Source organism: Pseudopodoces humilis, chromosome 16 (assembly GCF_049639895.1).
Source record: "Pseudopodoces humilis isolate 2021_Gansu_Grassland_sample_001 chromosome 16, ASM4963989v1, whole genome shotgun sequence".
In the NCBI taxonomy this organism is placed as follows: Eukaryota; Metazoa; Chordata; class Aves; order Passeriformes; family Paridae; genus Pseudopodoces; species Pseudopodoces humilis.
The window spans coordinates 17,088,599-17,108,003 of record NC_142215.1 but is presented as its reverse complement, the minus strand read 5'-3'; the positions used below and the strand labels follow the sequence as shown (position 1 = coordinate 17,108,003).

The 19,405-nt window shown below is 41.5% G+C and overlaps 2 protein-coding genes across 4 annotated transcripts; both read right to left on the bottom strand.

Moving 5' to 3' along the window:
- Positions 1-4,570: 4,570 nt before the first annotated feature.
- Positions 4,571-9,900, bottom strand: PSMA4 (proteasome 20S subunit alpha 4). The gene is made up of 9 exons (XM_088063037.1): positions 9,825-9,900; positions 9,558-9,617; positions 9,326-9,368; positions 8,423-8,585; positions 7,039-7,116; positions 6,721-6,809; positions 5,743-5,873; positions 5,404-5,527; positions 4,571-4,969 (listed from the first exon to the last, which is right to left on the bottom strand). Exons 2-9 carry the CDS (start codon positions 9,558-9,560, stop codon positions 4,815-4,817), a joined length of 786 nt encoding a protein of 261 aa, XP_087919163.1. The 5' UTR covers positions 9,561-9,617; positions 9,825-9,900; the 3' UTR covers positions 4,571-4,814.
- Positions 9,901-10,070: 170 nt separating this feature from the next.
- On the bottom strand, positions 10,071-15,715 carry HYKK (hydroxylysine kinase). Of its 3 annotated transcripts, none has more exons than XM_005521405.3 (6): positions 15,524-15,715; positions 15,336-15,415; positions 14,698-15,035; positions 13,805-13,947; positions 11,782-11,965; positions 10,071-11,134 (listed from the first exon to the last, which is right to left on the bottom strand). In XM_005521405.3, exons 3-6 carry the CDS (start codon positions 15,026-15,028, stop codon positions 10,656-10,658), a joined length of 1,137 nt encoding a protein of 378 aa, XP_005521462.2. In that variant the 5' UTR covers positions 15,029-15,035; positions 15,336-15,415; positions 15,524-15,715; the 3' UTR covers positions 10,071-10,655. The 3 variants fall into 3 exon arrangements, with proteins under 3 accessions (XP_005521462.2, XP_014106551.2, XP_087919162.1); XM_014251076.2 differs by having other exon boundaries at positions 15,549-15,715; XM_088063036.1 differs by lacking the exons at positions 15,336-15,415; positions 15,524-15,715 and having other exon boundaries at positions 14,698-15,109.
- Between the last annotated feature and the right edge of the window lie 3,690 nt (positions 15,716-19,405).

Genomic DNA, 19,405 nt, shown 5'->3' with positions numbered 1-19,405 from the left:
ATCTTCCACAATCATAATAATTATGTAAAGCATGCAGCATGACTCTTATTTTGAAATTTTGTATATGCAGTGGTCAACTCAAGATCTTACAGTAAGTGAAAAATATATTTTAGCCAAAACAGGGCACAAACCCCCACTTCTTTTTTTTCATGACACTCTGTACTTCTGATATTTTCTGAGTTCTTCAAGAATTACTGGGCAATATTTCTACTGAAATTGCAACTCTGTAGTTTTTGATGGAAGCTGGTTCACTACTGCACTGCACCTGGTGTTCCTAACATGAGATTATCAGGTAAAATCTGTATTTCTCTCCACTGCAGTAGATGCATTTTAGAGCCATAATGTCTTGCTACCAATGTTGAACATAGCTGCCACTGGAACATGCAGGACATAGGAAACTGGTTTTATTACATAACTGTGGATTTGTGTGCAGCTGGGTCCTAACTAGGCAAAACGGATGCTGTAGGATATAAAAGGATTAAACAGTCTGGGTTACATGCCTAACATTTTGCTAAATATTTTATGTAGCATCATCTGGCACATGTTAATTATGTTGCATTATTACTGTTTTAGAAAACAGTAGTTATAAATAAATAGCTGGTTTTTTCCTGCTGCTTTGAACCTGAAGCAGAATGTTAATAGTATCAGCAACATGTTAAGTTTAATATTTACCATGAAGTGAAAGCCTAAACAATTACATGAGTAATGTTGTCTTTCAAAGGACCCCTGTCAGCAGGAGGTGACGTCTGAAGGTCCCTGCTGAAGTACGCTCTAAGAATCTGCAATAAATTGGCTGATGGCAGCTTTTACTGTGCACCAAAGAGTAGTTTAACTGGAAAGCCAAATGCCAAATTAAACCCAGATAAAAATAGCCAGTTGCTCAGTTCTATTTGTAAAATGAGAAATATTCTAAAAGACTTTGTGAAGCTGAATTTTCTCCAGATTAAAGCCAATGAAAGGCACTCTTAGATCCAGTAACTTTAGAGGGTTTTCATATTGTAGTAGAAATAACTGCAATTAAAACTTCAAGATGATTTTTTACTGCAGAACTGTAGTGGAAAATACTCTTTAAAGAAAATCAAAGACGTTTAAATAAGTCTTAGAATCTCCTCCAATCTCCATTTCTCTCATGTATGAAGTATTTGAGTGCACCAGCTTCTTGGGGCTTACTTGTCTTGTATACTGAGCTGTGTTATCTATGTATCACTTACAGTTCTGAGGCCTCTGAAACCACTGAACACCTTTCAATCATTACATCTATTTTCACAACACAGTGGAGAAGTATTTTTTCCTAATTTTAAGGTTATGAACGGAAAGAATAAATAATTATCCTGGAAATACATAACAAACCAGAAGCAGCTGTCAAATTTAACATCGGGAGTCTTTTGTTGTCTCTTAATTTGTGTGCTTTTGTAACTGACAAATATCTGGATGAAGAGGGGAGCATACCTAAAGGAGGTCATATAAGAAGCAGTCTTGGAAGTTAATTTGACTTTATTTGAACAGAATACAGTCACCTAGAAAACAAGCTAACTATTTTTAAACACTGACAGATGCAAGAGACAGCACAGGTAATTATTGGAGAAGCAGTAGTTTCATTATGTCTTAAACTACTTAGAATAACAAACCACATTACAATTTCTTAGGACAATCTATTTGTGAATATTTGCATATTTGCCCTAACAAGTTCTATCATGCACTCAAGTGAGATATAAGCTATCCAGTTTTTTAAGTTTACAAACATCATATTACACAAACAATTTTAAGTAAATATTTTTACCTAATTTGAAAAATGTCACCTTCCACAGCACCACATGAAGTTCTTGTTTTAAAATAACATTAAATCCACAGCAATAGCTAAATATCTTAAATACTTATGTAATACACTGTAAACTCTACGTAAACACTACGTACACCAAAAAAAAAAAAAAAACCATACAAAGAACAGGAAGATCATTTTGATTAGCAAAGATACCTCAAATGTATCGCCAGAATCATTTTTCTGTTCTTACGACTTATCCCCAAACCACTCCCAGGAAAGGCACAGTTGGTGGTGATTTTTTTTTTTTTTTTTTTTTTTTAAACACACAAAGCCAGAATCAATATAATAGGCCAATGCAGTCAAACACTCCTCTTATTTCTAGGAAGAACAGGTAAGAAACTTGCATCAGTGTCCAGATGGCTCAGGAAGATTTTAATCATGAAAGATCTCCAGCATCTGCTTACTGCCCAAGGCTCAAATGAAGAAAAGAATCACAAATTAAATTTTGGTTAGGAGAACTTGGCTGTACATATTGGACATGACTGCCAGGTACAGTTACTTGCCTATTCCAAGGCAGTACTGAGGCTCAGCTCACAATCAGCTAATAATGGCACTCAGGAGAGATGATGTTCTTTAAATTATATCGGTAATTACTGTTCAAAGATCATACTCTAAAGTATTAGACAATACTTCTACCACTTTGTGCAAACAAAACTTTTAAATAAACAGATCTTTTAAAACTTACCACACATGATGCTTCAATATGTTTATTAAAGTCATTCCAACTTATTATTACAGTATCTAAAAAGTTCTCCTTTACCAGCAAATGATGCCTTTTTTGGCAAAGAAATGGTATTGGTAATTCCTTAAACCAAGATATGCATATATGAGTTATCCCCATTATTTTAGAAAAAGATGCTTCTAAGAAAAATATTTTATTAAGTCTATATTCTAAGCTATCTGATAATACACTAAACAAACTGCCTTTTATGAACTATATACATTGATGAACACAAGCTCAGATGCTCTAACAATTTCCTAGACAACAGAAAGCACTGCTGGAATCTATCACGTACTGTTGCAAGTAATCTTTGAGATGTGAGAAAAAACTCCATTTTGGCATTGCTGCTTTTAGAGCATATTCCAAGCACTTGTATAACCATCATCAGTGATCCAGAAATCTGCAAAAGATGCTGATATATTGCATTCATGGTATCAAAAAATATAAAGATTGAGCACTGAATTTCTACATAAAATGGAACTTGAGGTATTTATACAATCCTTTGTAATGGAGATTAAATATTGCCCATTGCATGTTGTCTGCAACTATTCAGGACTTGTTACATGAAATACCATTCCTGTGTTGTTATTTGGAAGACCTACTGTTGCACAAGGTGTAAATAAAAGTCAGTTGAACTTTCATTAGCTATAAAATTTGAGTATTGACAAAGTGCTATCTAAGTTTGGTGCTAAAGACTAAAGCACCAAGACTTATAGGATGACCAAGCAGGTCCTGCAGAGAACCCACAGCCTCCCCCTTCTCTGTACAGAGGCTGCCAGAGTGAGTGCAGGACAATTACACAAGCTGCAGCACAGACATCTTGAGTCAGATTCCTTCCCTTTGTTCTCAACAGTGACTCTTACAGCAGTGAGCTCAAAAATGGGTTTAGTCGAGAGGAAGGGTCACTTCTGGCCATGTTGACAAAGTACATTTTAGTCAAAAATGTCTGAGATGGATTAAAACCAACAAAACACTATGGATGCACTCAGCTCCTTTAAATGGTCATAGATACATCACGTATATAAGAGTCCTAAATACATCAGATATCCTTTGAGGTAAGAAAACCAAACCAAACCAACCTACAGGATAAATACAATGCAGGGTGGGCACAAATGGGCTGGATGGCCATTGTCATAGTTTGAAATTCAGCAAGGCCTTACTTTTAAGCATGGCACTCAGGCTTTTCACTTTGCTTTTCATATCTGAATGGGTGCACAGTAATTTTTACTAACTTTGTTTCTGTTTCCTTTGTTCACTCCAGATCACTTTTTTTTTCACAGGTAGAAGAGATTTTTGCTAATCTGACAATCATACATTTTTTTCCATTCAGTACAGGGGCAAGCTGGACAAAAATGACTATGATTCCTAATTAATGCACAATTATGATTTCTTGGTGGTTAACTGGTTAGTTTTCTTGACTGGTGTGTCAGAAAAAGGAGCTAAATTCACTGGGGAACTAATCAGCAACTCTAAACTAAACATAAAACATCTCAATTTCCTTTCAGGATAAAATGTGAAATAGTCAACATGGCCTAAAAATCATGCACTATTTTACTTACCTATTTGTACTTTGACAAGATAAAAGCATTTTCACGTGGCCTTTGTAAAATGTCTTTCTAGTTTGTGTGAATATAACTAGTGTTATATGATTAATTCCTTAGAAAACACATGCACTTGTGAAGGCTATGATAAAAGGAACACATTTGCTACAGGGCATTTTTAAAACACTACTGCTTGCAAGACCATCAGTTTGACAGAGCCTGCTATAGAACAAAATAGCCCAAAACTAAAACTTGGCATGCCAGCACACTTTAATTCTGTATTTGTGAAATGACTTTTCAAACTTAGGAGCTCTTTTCACTACCTTAAAAGGAAAACCCACAGATACACACAAAATTCTAACAATTCTAACACCGTATTTGTTCTTTACCAACTAGCAAATACCTTGTTTTAATGGTTTAAAGCAGTTAAATTCCTCAAGATTGTGCATATCCACGCATTGCTGAGGAAATAAAGACACCCATCACTATTCTTCTTAAATTTTATTCCATAATAAAAAAGATGAAAGAAAGAGTGTTCAAGAATTAAAGCAATTATTGGTCAATGTAAGGAGCAGTAAACTGATTATCTAAATGATGGCTAAGGTCCTGGTTCATCAAAAGTACTCTGGGTCCTACATGGCATAGCTGTAGGCTTCTACAACATAGAAATCCAGATTATCTTTTGCTGAAGCAGGTCCTTTATTATCTAGAGAACATTTGATTTCATATTCTATTTATCCTTCTCTTTTTGTTCTTTCTCCTTCTTTTCACGTTCAGCTTTTGCTTCCTCCTCCTCATGTTGTTTTATCAATTGTTCCACCTCCTTTTGCTTCAGAACCCTTATTACTGTCTTTCCGTTCTCTCTTGTCAGTGTTGCAATTTCAACTGAAACACATGGAACAGACAGCAGTGTTTAGGCAGAGCAATCATCAGCAGGGCAAGGTTTGAGATTACAAGTGACAGTGAGGCAGAAGGCTCCAGTGCTCCCTGTGCCATGCAGCCTGGCTGGAGGCAGCCCCCCGCAGTCCCCTCCCTGCAGCAGAGCACAGCAGCAGGGGAGCTCCTCTCAGGGTTCTGCTCCCAGACACGCAGGCATTTCAATCCCCAAACTGCAGCCTCACCTCTGGAGCTGGCCAGCAGGGATCAGCCTGGACTAAGCTATCTGGACTAAGCCTCTTAGGCTAAGGCTAAGAACTCCTGCATCTTCTGAAAACATTTTTTTGTGACAACTGACACTCCAGTGAGCCACATCTGGAATATGTGCACTCACTTCTCCCTTTGTTTAAGTGAGGTGCTGTCCCGTGTCAGCAAACACTCACCTTTCTCAGCAGAGAGCTTGCTGACATCCATGGTTTTGTTTAGAACCTTAATGGCCAATGCCAGGGCAGTCTTTAAGGTCATTTCTCCTTCTTTGTAGTCTTGCTTCAGCATTGACACAGCTGCCTGTAAATTTCACAGAAATTAAAATGGTGTCTTTGGGCAATCAACCACACAGCTGGGGTTTTGCCAGATAATACCAACACGTGAGTTAACAGCAGCATTTCTACAATTATATGTAAATCTCTCCTGCACTAATAATGAAAAATTCAGCTTAACTAATACAGTACAATTTACACTTTTTAACTCCTCTTTTTGTGAAGAAAAAACCCAGAACTTACAGCGCTATTATTCCCAATGCATGTGGCTTTCCACCCTCCATAATTTCCACTAGGATCACTTTGATACAGCTGAAATCCATAATGCTTATCCCAGCCAATATAGAGCAATGAAACACCAAAAGGACGTTTTCCTGTTGAAAAGAAGGCTATTAGCAACCTAAATTTAGTAACAAGATTGGTCATGAGTGACAATTATTTTCTTTGATTTTGTTTTTCAATCTATTCCTGTGAACTAGGATTTAGCAGACAGTTGTGCACTTCTGTTGCTTGAGATAAGCACACCAGCATTTCGTTTTAAGTCATGGGGTGGGAGGCAGCAGAGGTCTATTCCATTTAACCTTAGGAGCAGTTCATTTTTCTCTCCACAGATTGTAATTTATCATCTCAGGACTTTAAATCAAAATTTAATATTTCAAGTATTAGCTGTTAAAGCATTTAACTTAGCAGTGTCAAAAGTCAGGTAGTTTAAAAGGTAATTCTCTCCCGCTACGTATATGTAAAACAACAGAATCATCAGTTCACATACTGAGGAACAAAACTTACAATATCATTTTCTAACATGTTGCTTGATCCATATAAACAGTACTTTTTTCAAGTGTTAGAATATGGATACCCACACATACAGCCTTGTTTTTGATTCATGGTGCCATTATGCTGGATGAGCCCAAAAAGTTGCCTAAACAATTCTCTGCTGGACCTTTGAAGGCATTCATTAAATGCAAGAGCACTCAAAGCACTCTATACAACGGGCCAGCATCTCAGCCATCAATTTCCCAAGCCATAAAAAGTAAAAGCCTCAGCAGCAAAAAACAGTAACCATGACTACCCACTCCCCTCTGAAATTAGGCTATTTTTTTCTTAAGTATAACTTTTAAAGAGAATTCAGTAGAACTGTACACAGACTTAGATCCTTCATATTATGTAAGAGAATTGTTCTTGAGACATTTAGTAACACAATGATTCATCACACTTCATTACCTCCAAACTGTGTATAAGCCTGCTTGATATCACATAATGCTGTTACTAGTTGTTCACAAGGAATGGGCTCTTGATACTGTAACAAGTACCTAATATCAAAGAGGAAAAAAAACAGTTTTCAAAACTTATTTTGCTGGCCATATCCTGCACAACATTTAAGAGCAGACAAGTTCCCAAATTAGAGCCTCTGTAATCTAACTGTTCTACTTCAACCTACTTCTGATCTACTAAATACATGTTTATTCTGATCTAATGCATAGAGAGTTAAATGTGACAGCACGGGCAAGTAAAAACCATGTTAGCTGTCAGCAGACCTACCTCTGTGCAATCAGTCTCAGCTCATTTGTTAGAACATTGGCATCTGAAGTTATTCCTGCAACACTGCACGCCATATCCCTACAAGAAAAGCATACAAATTAACTGAATTCCTGTCAATCTCCAACCAACACACAACATCTTCATAAAGGGGTACAAGCAGAGCACCTATGGTCAGGCTTTTCTGATCAAACTACACAGCTGCCACACAAAATGGGTTCATCAGCTCCTGCCTTTAGGGTGCACCAAAAAATATCAGTAACCATTTGCTAAGAGCAAAGGTGGACAGCCAAAGTCAGTCAGTCAGTATGTTAGTACACATACAGTTCTGAGAAGAGGGTCATGCCAAGGATGATTAAGTTCTGAGTAGTTTCACAAGAGCCATTAGGCACATACATACAGGTGCCTCTCAGGAGGCCACCTGACACAGCACACCCCAATATTGAAGGAGCCACACAGATGTGACAGGCCTTCAGTGGGAGTTGCTGGCTGACACATGGCATCTGTGTAACTGGAACTTCATGGTCTTGATAGGCATCTAAGAAAAATAGGCACTTCCATCCTTGATTGTTTTGTTGGATCTTAATTTAGTGTCTCTAGCTCAATCTGATATGCTACAAACCTTTTCCTACACAAAAAAAGATTTGTGAAATTAGGAATTTTCAAAAGGATGGAAAGGCTGTTCTAGGTGACTACTCTAGTATGCTGTTTCACTGCCTCCTTGAAAATCCAGTACTTCCTACCATTCAGGTGCTTTCAAGATCAATATGGAATCGGAGGCAGACAGGATGGAAGACTATTTGTGCAACTTCTGTCAAGGATGAAGCTCTACTTCCCTTGCAACATGAAAGCATAATCCATAAGACTCTTTGCTCTTGACATAACAAATTTAACTGCCAGAGGTTAGAATGAAAATGGTTATAGAAAGACTTTTCATCTCTGCTACAATTGTGGCAAAGAAGCCTAAGGCACATTTTACCCAGTTATCTCATACTTTTCAAGCCACCAAAGAGAAACAGAGAAGGGAAGGAAGGGGAGCTGAAATAGCATGGCAATGTTGGTGTGCATTCTTTATGGTGTTTTGTAAAACTGAGATTTCCCAGTTTTCTTAACTGCTACAATACTATTACCGTGTATGACCTAGTACCAACAAATAGGCTATTCCACCTACAAAAATCTCCTAGAGATAAAAAAAAACAATACAGCAATACTTCTACTTTAGAAGGGGAACTACTAAAGTGAACAATGACAGAATAGTCATACTTATCCAAAAACACCAAGCAAAAAAGATTATTAACACTTCAAATAAAATAAAACCAGGTTATGTGCTAATCAGTGCTTTGTTGTTAATAACATCATTGGACATTTAATCACCATTTCAACTTACTCATTAAGTTTGTATATTTTCTCAGAGAAAAACACTTCATCAAGAAGCTTGTGAATGTTGCGCCGCTCTGCTGCCAGCAGAACTCCATCGTTTGCTAGAATTCCCAGGCAAGTGCCTGCATGCCCGATGGCCTCCATTGCATACTCAACCTGGTACAAGCGACCTGGGAAAGATTGGAATTCCTACCATCAAAAAATGACACTGAACCAGACCAACTACACGAGGTGACTTAAAGTTACAAGAATCTGACAAGCGCTCATTATCCCATCTACTTCTTCAGTCTCTTACCAGTCAATTGTAAATTAATTGGCTGAAAAAGAGGAAGAAGTCAGAGAAGGAAAACAAGATAATACTGGACATGGCCACTGGGGGAAAAAAAATCCCTTCTTTAAAAAAAAAAAAATAAAAAAAATTTAAAGAACTCTGCTGCAGTAGAATAAGCTAAGGCAAATTTTCAATAAACAAAGAAAATATTTTATACTGGATTTCTTGGGTTCATCCCATCCAAGAAGTAAGAAAACGTGGTTTGTACATGTTTCAGCACATACAAGAATAACAAGGAGAGGTGTGACTGCACCAGCAGGATATTATTCGTTCTCAGGGGATAGTGACAAAATCTAACCATACTCAAACAAGTGATAAATGGTTATTTCAAAAACATGGCAGTGATATTACTCACTAGTGGGACTCAGTCTCATTATTGCTTCAATTAGAATGAATTTGAAAGTGTCCGCTTCGGACCCTTGCTGTCCCTACAGAACTGGGTGTGGGTAAATATGATTTCTTTAACTCATATTCAGACAAAAACATGCTATACTAACAACCACCTTTTGTGCGAGTGTTTTTATAGCTTTGAGAAGACAGAACAGTCAGTATACTTGAAAGTGTCGGGTTAAAAAATACCTTCCGGAGAAAATATAGTAGTTCTGGAGTCATATCTTCGAGACTGTAAAAGGAATAGCTCAGTAAGTATCACCAATGTCTTGTCACCAACGCCCTAAAGCCCCTGTATAATAGACCCAGACACTCGGTAACCTCGGGCTGGCCACTGGTGACCGCCGCCCCCCCCCCCTTCGGGCCGTGACTCGGCAGGACCCGCGGCTAATCAAAGCTCCAGGGAAGGCGGGTCACTCACCATGGTGCCGGGGACAGCGGGCCGGCAGGAGAGCACAGGGCACGGGAACCTGCACCGGGCCTGCAATAGAGCACAGAGCACATGAACCAGGCACCCCGGGAACCGGCACCGAGCGCACCCCGGCACAGCCCCAGGGGGCGCTGCAGCCCAAGCCCGCACTGCACAGTCATCCTCAGCGCAGCAGAACGCGAGGGCCGCGCCGCCTCCCGCGCCGCGCAGAGACGCGTCCCCCGCCCCACCGCCCACCTGCCGCCCGTCCTCACTCACGGCAGGCCGGAGGGAACCGCTGGGCCGGGCGGGGGGCGGCGAGGCCCGGCCGGCGGGCAAGAACCGGGCGCTGCGGCCGCGCCCGAACCTTCACCGCCGCGTCGGAAATGGCCGCCGAGCCTGCGCGGTACCGCGTGCCAGCCTAGGGCGGGGCCTGCGCCCTTTCCTGTCGCCACGGGGCGGGGCTGGCGCGCGCGGCCCGGAGGGTCACGTGCGCGTGCCCGCGCTCCGCCGAAAGGGGCGGGAAACGGCCCCGCCTGCCGAATGAGGGAGAGTAATGGCGACAGCACACCCCAACCATGTGAGGGCAAGCAACGGCCGTTGTCTCGCCCGCCGTGTGAGGGTAAGTAATGTTGACACCACACCCCTGCCATGTGAGGGCGAGTAACGGCCCTTGTCCCGCCCGCCGTGTGAAGGTAAGTAATGGTCACACCACACCCCTGCCTTGAGGGCGGGTAATGGTCACGCCACACCCCTGCCGTGAGGGCGAGTAACGGCCCTTGTTCCGCCCGCCATGTGAGGGCAGGTAATGGTCACGCCACACTTGTGCTGTGTGAAGGCAAGTAATGGTCCCAGCGCACCCCCGGTGTGAGGGCGGAAAAGGGCCCGGCTCCTGCCATGAGGGTGCATAATGGTCACATACATTCCGCCCGCTGTGAAGGTGGTAATGGCCACACCCCTGTGCCTGTCGTGAGGGCGGTAATGGTTTTCCCTCTCGGGATGAGCCTGGTCCCGCCCCTGCCCGCGGACACAGCGCGGCGGACGCGGCCCATCCAGCCCAGGTAGCGCTGCCTTTACCGATTTATTCAGTCCGGTGTCACCCCCAGTACATCAGCAGCCGCGGACCCACGGGGCAGGTGCATGGTGCGTGTACGCCTGGGCAGTCTCAAACCACATCTTCTCCACAGCTTCCTGGCCCACCTCAAACATTGTCATTAAGTGTTTCCAGCCAGTTTTGGCCGTGATTGTGAGGTACTCCTTGTTCTCTGGGTACAGCAGAGCCGTGTGGGCGGCAATGACAAGGGACTGTGCAAACCTCCCAGTCACGAGGAGAAAGAGGGCACCTCTCTCCTCGGCCGTGAGTGGCAGGATGCTCTCAAATCCTGCAAGAACGTGTCCCCCAACACTCAGAGGGTCTGGGCTCTCAATCATCATGTACATAATGGCTATCGCAGCCTCAAACACGTAATATCCATAACTCATGTCGCTAAAGTCCAGGATGCCAGACACTCTGTACTGGGGATTCTCCAGGGAAGTAGAACTGAAATCTACTAGAATGTTGTGGTCATTAAGGTCTCCATGATTGATACCTAAACACAGAAGAAACAGAAACAGGATTTAATAATTATTAAACAGCTGAAACAGCTTTGGGAAGATGCATGTGAAACTAACACTCAGCTACAAAACCACCCTAGTCCCCTGCAGCATCAAGTGCTGCCTTTCACTCCTTTACTGCTTCCCATGAAGCTCCACTCCATTGCCAGATGACCAACAGCAGTGGAGAAGAGGAAGCATTACAGGATCATGCTCCAGCCTGCTGTGATACACTCTGTGTTTACAAATGCACAACAGTAGCTTCTAATTACAGAACTGTCACATTATCACCAATGTCAACTGAATTCCAAAAACTGGATTAAGTACTTGTTTGGGCCTTTATGAAAGGTAGTACTGTTCTCCATATATATTTAGTAAGCTGATAAAGCAGCATGAAAATCATAAACTTAACTGGAAGTAAATTCGTCAGAAAGATAAAGAACTGACCCTGACTGGACAGAACATTTCTCTTGGCTTACTCTGTGCTGTGAACATTCAGCACAGTGTTTGTCCATGTCTAGCCTAGGGAAAAGAGATTTACTTTTTTCACTATTTTTGTTTTCCTTCTCTTTGGAGCCAAACCTCCTGTAAGAAATTTCTGTGTCTCAGTTCAACATAATTACAATGAGAATAAAATACTCACAGGTTCGGAAACTGCTTAGCTTGGGTATTACTTTGCCTTTAAACTGTTCAATAACTTGCTCCACCACTACACGGTACTTGTTCTGACCCAAGGCATAAATGTACTGATCTAGAAGAGGAACATTTGCCAGGTTCCAAATGAACCGATCTCGATGCAGACTTTTTACTGATGGATGCTGGAATTTCTTTGGAAAAAGCACACAATAATATAGGCATAAGAAAAATTGCAGACTTTATGATTAAAGGGCTTGATTCAAAACACTATTAATTTTAACAGGTTTCTAATAAGGCTCACTGAAAAACACCATGGGCTGGACTGTTGTTTTATATCAAGTAAAAGAATAACCCGAAGAATGATTAAGGCAAGCATCTAAGTGTCTACATACAACCTGAATGGTTTTCCTCCATGTTTTAGGTACAAAGATTACCTTAAGTAATTTGTCATTTCAATAATGTAAAATTGCTGTTGACTGTCCATAGGGTAACGTTATGTAGCAACTTTGAACCTCTGCCAAGGCTAGAGTCCTGCTCTGGCAGAGCTCAGCCTGCACAGCTGGTGCTGCAGAAAGCTGTGGGAGCACCAGACACAAAACCTGACAGCATGCTGTGAGCAGGCACACTCTGTGCTTTTAAAGGTGGAACCTTTGGGGGACAAGCCTAGGAACAGCTGGTGTATGAAAAATCCTGAGCACAGTAGTTTATGGAGACACTGACCATGGTTTTATGCTTATGAAAATTTGTCTTTGTACATCCAGACCTCACTACTTTCAACATACAAGGTTCTTAACCCCTCTCTCACTAGCATATGGAAAGGATGGTTTGGAAAGTGACATTCAGAGAGGAAAAGCATCTCTCCCACTGCACACCCCATGCTCATCTTAGACTCCTCAGATGCTTATTAAGGTGACCTCTGGGCCAGATTGAATCAATGCATAGGGCAAATTTAAAAAAAAAAAACAACAAACTTCCCACAAGAATATCTGGCTTCCTTTTAAGAACTATGCTTGTAATTTAGGCTCCTAAAGATCACTAAATGATAATCAAAAGTGGACAGTGTATGAACAAGTAAAGAGCCAGATCGACCCTAAACCACCTTGATGGATGATAATCCATATGTTAAGGGAATAAAGAACCTTTTCCATCAGAACTAACTGCTTCCTCCTTAGTAGGATCAGTCACAGGCATATTTTGAGACTAGCTTATTTTAATCAATAAGAGTGTGATCAGTGTGTCAGAAGGCAACAGTAAGTTATCTTTCATATATATATAATTTATATATAATTTAAGAATGTGCCTAGTAAAACTGGGAATTCACATCTCATAACTGTCTGAAACTGGTAGCCAGAACATGAGAAGGAAAGGTTAATGAAAGGTTAATAAATAATGTGAGGTCTTTCATACGTCAAACTTACTTACTGGCTGATTGATCAGCTTTACTATCCTGTGTAACTACAGAGTACAGACAGAACTTACTTTGCATTAAGACTGAATGGAAGTGATGCAAATTAAAAGTGTCACAGATCTCTGTTTGTTGGCATAGCTGGCACTGTAGGGAGGGTACCAATGTGCCATGGTCACAGTGCTAATGACAAGAAGAAAGTCAGTGAGTCAAAAGGAATTCAAAATAATAGATCAGCCAGCTGTGCACTACACAAAAATCCTTTAAAACGAGCTTGGCATTCTTCTAATTCGATCACCCTAGGGTTCATTCTCCTTTATTTGCCAGGTTTGAAACACTAACAGGTGAGCTTTGCATAAGTAAAAAGAACTCCTTATTTCCCTATTCATGGTACAAAAATGCATTGCAGAAGGATCACCAGTACCCTGTCACTTGTCATGTACTTGTCATGAAAGGCTTTAGTAGCAGCCAGCTTGGAGGCTGCACCTGAGCCATGAGTCAAATTGACATCTGCAGTCACCAGCTTGCATTTTGCAGGTCAGAAAAGCAGGCAGCAAGTATGTGAGCAAATGCTGAAGAGACATTGATTAAGAGGAAAGTCTGAGGCTGAAGCATGAGAACTCACCTCTGAGAGCACTTTATCCATGCTGGCAGCAAGCCTCCCAATCTCATACAGAATCTGAGCACTGGTAGTGATTTTTGCTACTGGTGTACCTGGCAGGTAAGTCAGCAGTCTGACTATGTATTTCTTGCTCCCAGGTCCAGTACCTGACAAGGAGAGATGCAGTCAGTCACTCTGCTATGTACTACTGAGTATTAGTTAATGCAAAAAGTAAAAAAGATGTATCCCAGGGTAGAATTTCTCAGATGTAGCTCACAAAACAGATTTCATGCCAAGATTTGATTTACCAGAATGTTTTATAATAATGTACAAACCTTAATACACTGAGAAAATCTATGCTGGATTTTTAGTCCTTGTGTTTGGACCCAACTCAGCACCACACAGGGTTCCTCCAGTGCCCACACACACCCACATGAAGTTTTGCAACAGAACAGGTTTCAGGAATCCCAAATATTGTATGGAAGTTACAGTGACAGTAAAAGCTAAATGCCAACACAGTTCTTCTTCCAAACACTGTTAAAGCAATTTATTCTGGCATCAGAGATGGGCTAGAACTGTATCTTACACCACTCTGAAGGCAAATAATTTCAAGCACCATGTAGTCAATAGGCATTTTTAACTTTTCCTGTACATAGACACAAATGTCAGATAAATGTTTTCTCCAATTCCTTAAGCTGAAGTGTTTTCCAAGATAATTATTACTCTCTCTGAGTTGTTTTGTTTCTGGTATTTTAAGTTTGGACTATTATGGCTGGAATACAGGTCATGTGATGCATATCCCTACTATTCAAGTACAAGCCTAGAGTTTTCCTTTAGCATACACATGGTATGCCATATAGCAAGCTACTGTGGAGCTAAGGGTGAGAGTGGGGCAGTAAAGACTCATAGCGGCTCACCTCCTGACTCCAGAGACATTATGTTACCATCTTTTGTCAGATAAGGAGTAGCTGAAGGGAAGCCTTCAGCACTGAGAAACATCATGGCCTGGGTCTGTACTTCAATGAGGTCAGGCTGCTGGCTGTCTTCTGAATTGGTGATTTTGAGGACATACTCATCAGCACCTTCAGCTGAGACACGCACGTGGAAGTTCTGATCATCATAGCTGGGGAGTGACCTGATCCAAGACACCTTCAATCCAAACACCCTGTCAACCAATTCAGCTGCCTCTCTCTCACCAAGTGCGGGTTTGGTCAAGGTCTGGGGTTGACAATCATTTCCAGAAGACATTGTGTCTCTAGGAGAAAAAGAAAAGCTGGATCTGATCTGTATTCTGACACCAGAAGCAGTAATTACTGCAACAAAATTCATTCAGCTACTGGAGAAGAGTTTCCTACATTTATTAAAGAAGAAAAAAAAAAAAAAACCAACCCCCCATGCCAGCTTGTGTTTCTTACATCATAGCTTATCAAATACTTGGGCTGCAGCCCCTCCAAAGGAAGACTGCTAGACAGATGCATGCAATCTGTTCAGAATAGCAGACATGAAGAGCTTATTAACCAAGCTTTTATCAGCTCATTTCTAGCAGCAGCCTAACCTGGTATTTTTGATAGGTAGAAATTACTCCCTCAGGAACGGAGTTGTTGAATCCCTGATCAGGAGATCTTCAATTCGTGCCTGCAAAAGGCAAGAAGTATTTTAGTAAATTATAACGTTAAAGCAGATTAAATCTTTCCGCTTGGTCACAGCCTTCCAAATTCCTGTGCTAAGAAAGGCAGCACAAACCTGCAGACGCTCGCTCGTCTCTCACCTGCCCAGCTGCAGGAATCTCGAGCTTCCCCAGACGAACGCAACCCTTGGACTCGGCGGGAGCCGCGCCAACCTTTGCCCAGCCCGAGGAGGCTGCAGAAGGTGCGGTCAGCCGGGGGCCCGGCCAGCCCAGCCCCCGCCCGGCCGGTTCGCAGCCGGAGCTCCCCGTGCTCAGCGGAACGCGGGGCTGCGCGGGGGCCCCGCGCTGCAGCCGGGCCCGGCCGCACCTCCCGGCCGCGGGCCCCGGCGCCGGAGCCTTCCCGCGGCTCAGGAGCGCTGCCCCAGGCCGTGGGCCTTGATTTCCAGCAGCACGAGAGGGGAGGAAAACTACGACTTCCTGTCACAAAGGCAGAACTCTTAAAAAACCCTGCGCCCACAGCGGGCAGGAGGGAAGACGTCCGTTTTATATTTTTGCTTAAACCCTTTTATCAGCACACCACGTCAAAATCTCTGCCAAATGCTTAGGCTGAAGACCGCATAAAATACTTATAACAAACCTGAGGCATCTTGCTCAGAATGTCCTTTAGACTGTTCCAGTGAAAATTTTTACTGGGACAATGGGTCCAGTCCAGAAAATTTTGCCCTTAATGAAAATAATTACAAACCTCAAGATTAATATAGAAATATCTTCTGAAACTCCTAATGGAAAAAAGTAATCTGCCATAGTTGACGTCCTGCTATGACAGAATAGGAACCTGAAGAAAAAGGAATTTAGGAAAGGCATGCAGAGAAACACCCAGAAACCAAACAACCCCCCTCCCCCAACCCAAACAACACCTAAAGCATCTTGATTTTAAGTAAATCAGTAAAAAATCCTCTATCACAAAATTTCAGTATTGTTTGTAATATTAAGGACACAAAAATGAAAACATTTATCTTAATCAAATGTTTATTTTAATCAAATAGGGAATTTAGAAAAGGGAAACTATTTCCCCAAGAAACAATTTTTTCCTCTCCAATTTCAGAACAGATGTTAATAAAAGGAATTGACAAACTCTTCTCACTAGAAATCACAAAATTGAGGCTTTTTTTCAAAAAAGAAAAGAGCTCTGTAAAATACTTAGAGTTCCCTCTCCCGATTTCTAAGGTGCTGAAGCTTTAGCTCATTGGAATAAAATCAATACAGTGGGAAAGCATTCTTGCTGTGGCTTAACATAGGTGGTTACAGAAATGTCCTCCTGCTTTCTGCAAACAAGACGACAACGCATTTTGCAGATCTGTACTCCCTACTCTTGCTTCAGTTGCCATACTGGAGTGCCAAAACCAAAGACCTATAAACTTCTGTTTCTCCTGCCTGCCTGGTACTCTGAGGAAAGCTCACTGTGGTTGTGAGGCAAGGCAGAGTTTGAAGGTTGTACTTTGCCCTGTCTTATTATCTGTAGAAAGACAGACTTGAACAATTTAGCATTTGTGAGTTGAACTCCAGTCTGATGCTTGTGCTGAAAGTGAGGGTTGAAGTAGGTTAGTGCTGGACATCCCCAAATCACTTCTGAGGATCTTGTCAGAGTTGTAATCTTGGCCAACAGCTTGCTTTAATACGGGATTTAATCTAGATTCTAAATTAGACATTTTTCTAAAATGGGAATTTTTCAAAAGGGAAAGAAAAAATTATTAAAAAAGCATTTGATATAATATCCAGAGTGGTGTCTGGAGCACAGCTAACCCAGAGAACAGACTACACCAGCTAAGCATACTCTGTGCTTTGTGAGCCCAAACTCACTCTGAACAAGTAAATGGAACATGCATCATTATATAATTACATAATATTACCCCCTTTCTTTATTCACCACGTCCCGTCACACACAGTACCATTTTAAGTGTATTCCATACTATCTATTCAAAGTAGACAGTAGCATACAAGAACTGTGGTACAATTTAGTTTATTAAAAATAATTTACAGCATTGGTAACATTTTATGCACAATTTTCATCAATTGAACTTAAGATATATCTATACAATACTTACTGAACTTAAAACTTACACTGTTCTGTTGGCTTTAAACAGCAGACAATGATTTGCAGTTGCTTAAATAGGATTAATATACATAGCTTCTTGTCCTTATACTTAGGTGTAAAATGTATAAACATCAACACTATCCCAGAGCTTTGTAGTTTGGGATAGGGAAGAAGAGGGAAGCAAGAAGAGGAAACATTTACAAAAACTTCAACAAAATTCTCTCCCCAAATCCAAATGGAGAAAGGTCTAGGTTAAATACATCTAACACACTGAGTCACTTGTCAAACAGGAACATGTCCTCCTATGCTTTAGAATACTAAAGAGAGGTCTAATTGAGTGTTTCATGTGTGAGCACAGCAATCCTGACTGTCCCGTGCTCTGCCAGAGGGCTCCTGCCACACCTGCCCACCTATGGCCCTCAGGGTCCCAGCAGTGTGTCCAAAGTTAAACGTCTTCATTGGCTGCTGGGCTCTTGAGCTGCACTCTGCAAAAGGGAAAGGGAACAGGGCTGTTCCCATGGGTCGTAAGCCTGGTGTTCCCTGCACAGGCAGTTCCCCACCACTGAGCAACTGGTACACAGGCAGTGCTGTCCCACACAGCACCCCTACCCCAGAGGGTCCAGGTCCAAGGGTAGGAGTCAGCCTGCACACCTCAGAGATGCCACTGACAAGGGCTTGTTTAGAGCTGGACCAGCTGCAGCAGCAATAGGAGCCTCCAGCTGAGCAGTCCCTGTGCCCAAGCACACCACAGAACCTCTCTCTTGTGGACTACAAGACACAGTAGTGCAGCAGAACTAAAACAGCTGCCAAGGTAATGAAGCCCCATGTCTCTAAAAAGAGCTGACTTGCTTTACTGCTGACAGCTTGCAGGTAAATCACATGCCTTGAAATTGCACTTCACCTCATCAGTCTGCCTTGATATGGCTTGGATCCCTGTCTCCTGAAACAAGGAGAGAGGGCAGGGGGCTGTGTTTCCTTCAAGCATTAGTTACACAAGCTGTAAATAGGCATGGAGGTGCAGTTGCATCATCTGCATGAGGCATCGTATGATGCATCGTATTTTCTCTGCAATAACATTTTCTTGAACTAAATCACGAATACACCTTCGAGCTGGGATAAAACAGTATTAGACACTGCTGTACAAGAAGTAGGATCAGCCCAGTCACTCTGGATAGAATTAATGTAAGTGTACCACAGAACAGGAACTCGTTCAGCATTCAGTTGAATACAATATTTAAAACTGCATTGATTTATCCCCCTTAGAATTGGTAGGTGTCACTGGAATGATTTTCATCTCACCTAGAAGAAAATCATATCAACCTAGTGAAATATAAAAACAGATTATACAGAGCTTCAAATTTCAGTGAACTCTAACAAAATAGGAAAATATATATCAAATTTATGTCAATCAAATTAGTTTGGCCTTTGAACTGTCAAAAATCAATACATTATATTGATATAATTATTCAAGAGGCTTGGGGTATTTTGGTTTTGGGGCTTTTTAAAGGAATGTCAAACATACTATTTGAAGATTTGAACAGTGCATCTGTTAGTTCACAAGTCAACTATCTCTGTCTGATTATAAATTAAAAACACATGTAAATAAAGCCAATATAGTCCTCTTTAATGGTTTGATATTTAAGACATTTGTCAATAACAAAAATCCTTAAAGCAAAATCCTGACAATTTATAGGCAAGTACTGCAGTTTTGCTCTCCAGCAGAAATTAATCTCTACACAAACTAAGTGGAGTTATGAAGCTTTTCAAGACACAGGAGAGCACAGGAAGAGCCTGCTAGAGCTGCAGACTCATTCGCATGGCTCAGACACGACCAAAGCTCTGTGAAGTGGGAACACAAGCCATGCTGCAGCAACTCTGCATCTCCTGCCAATATGAGCTATGG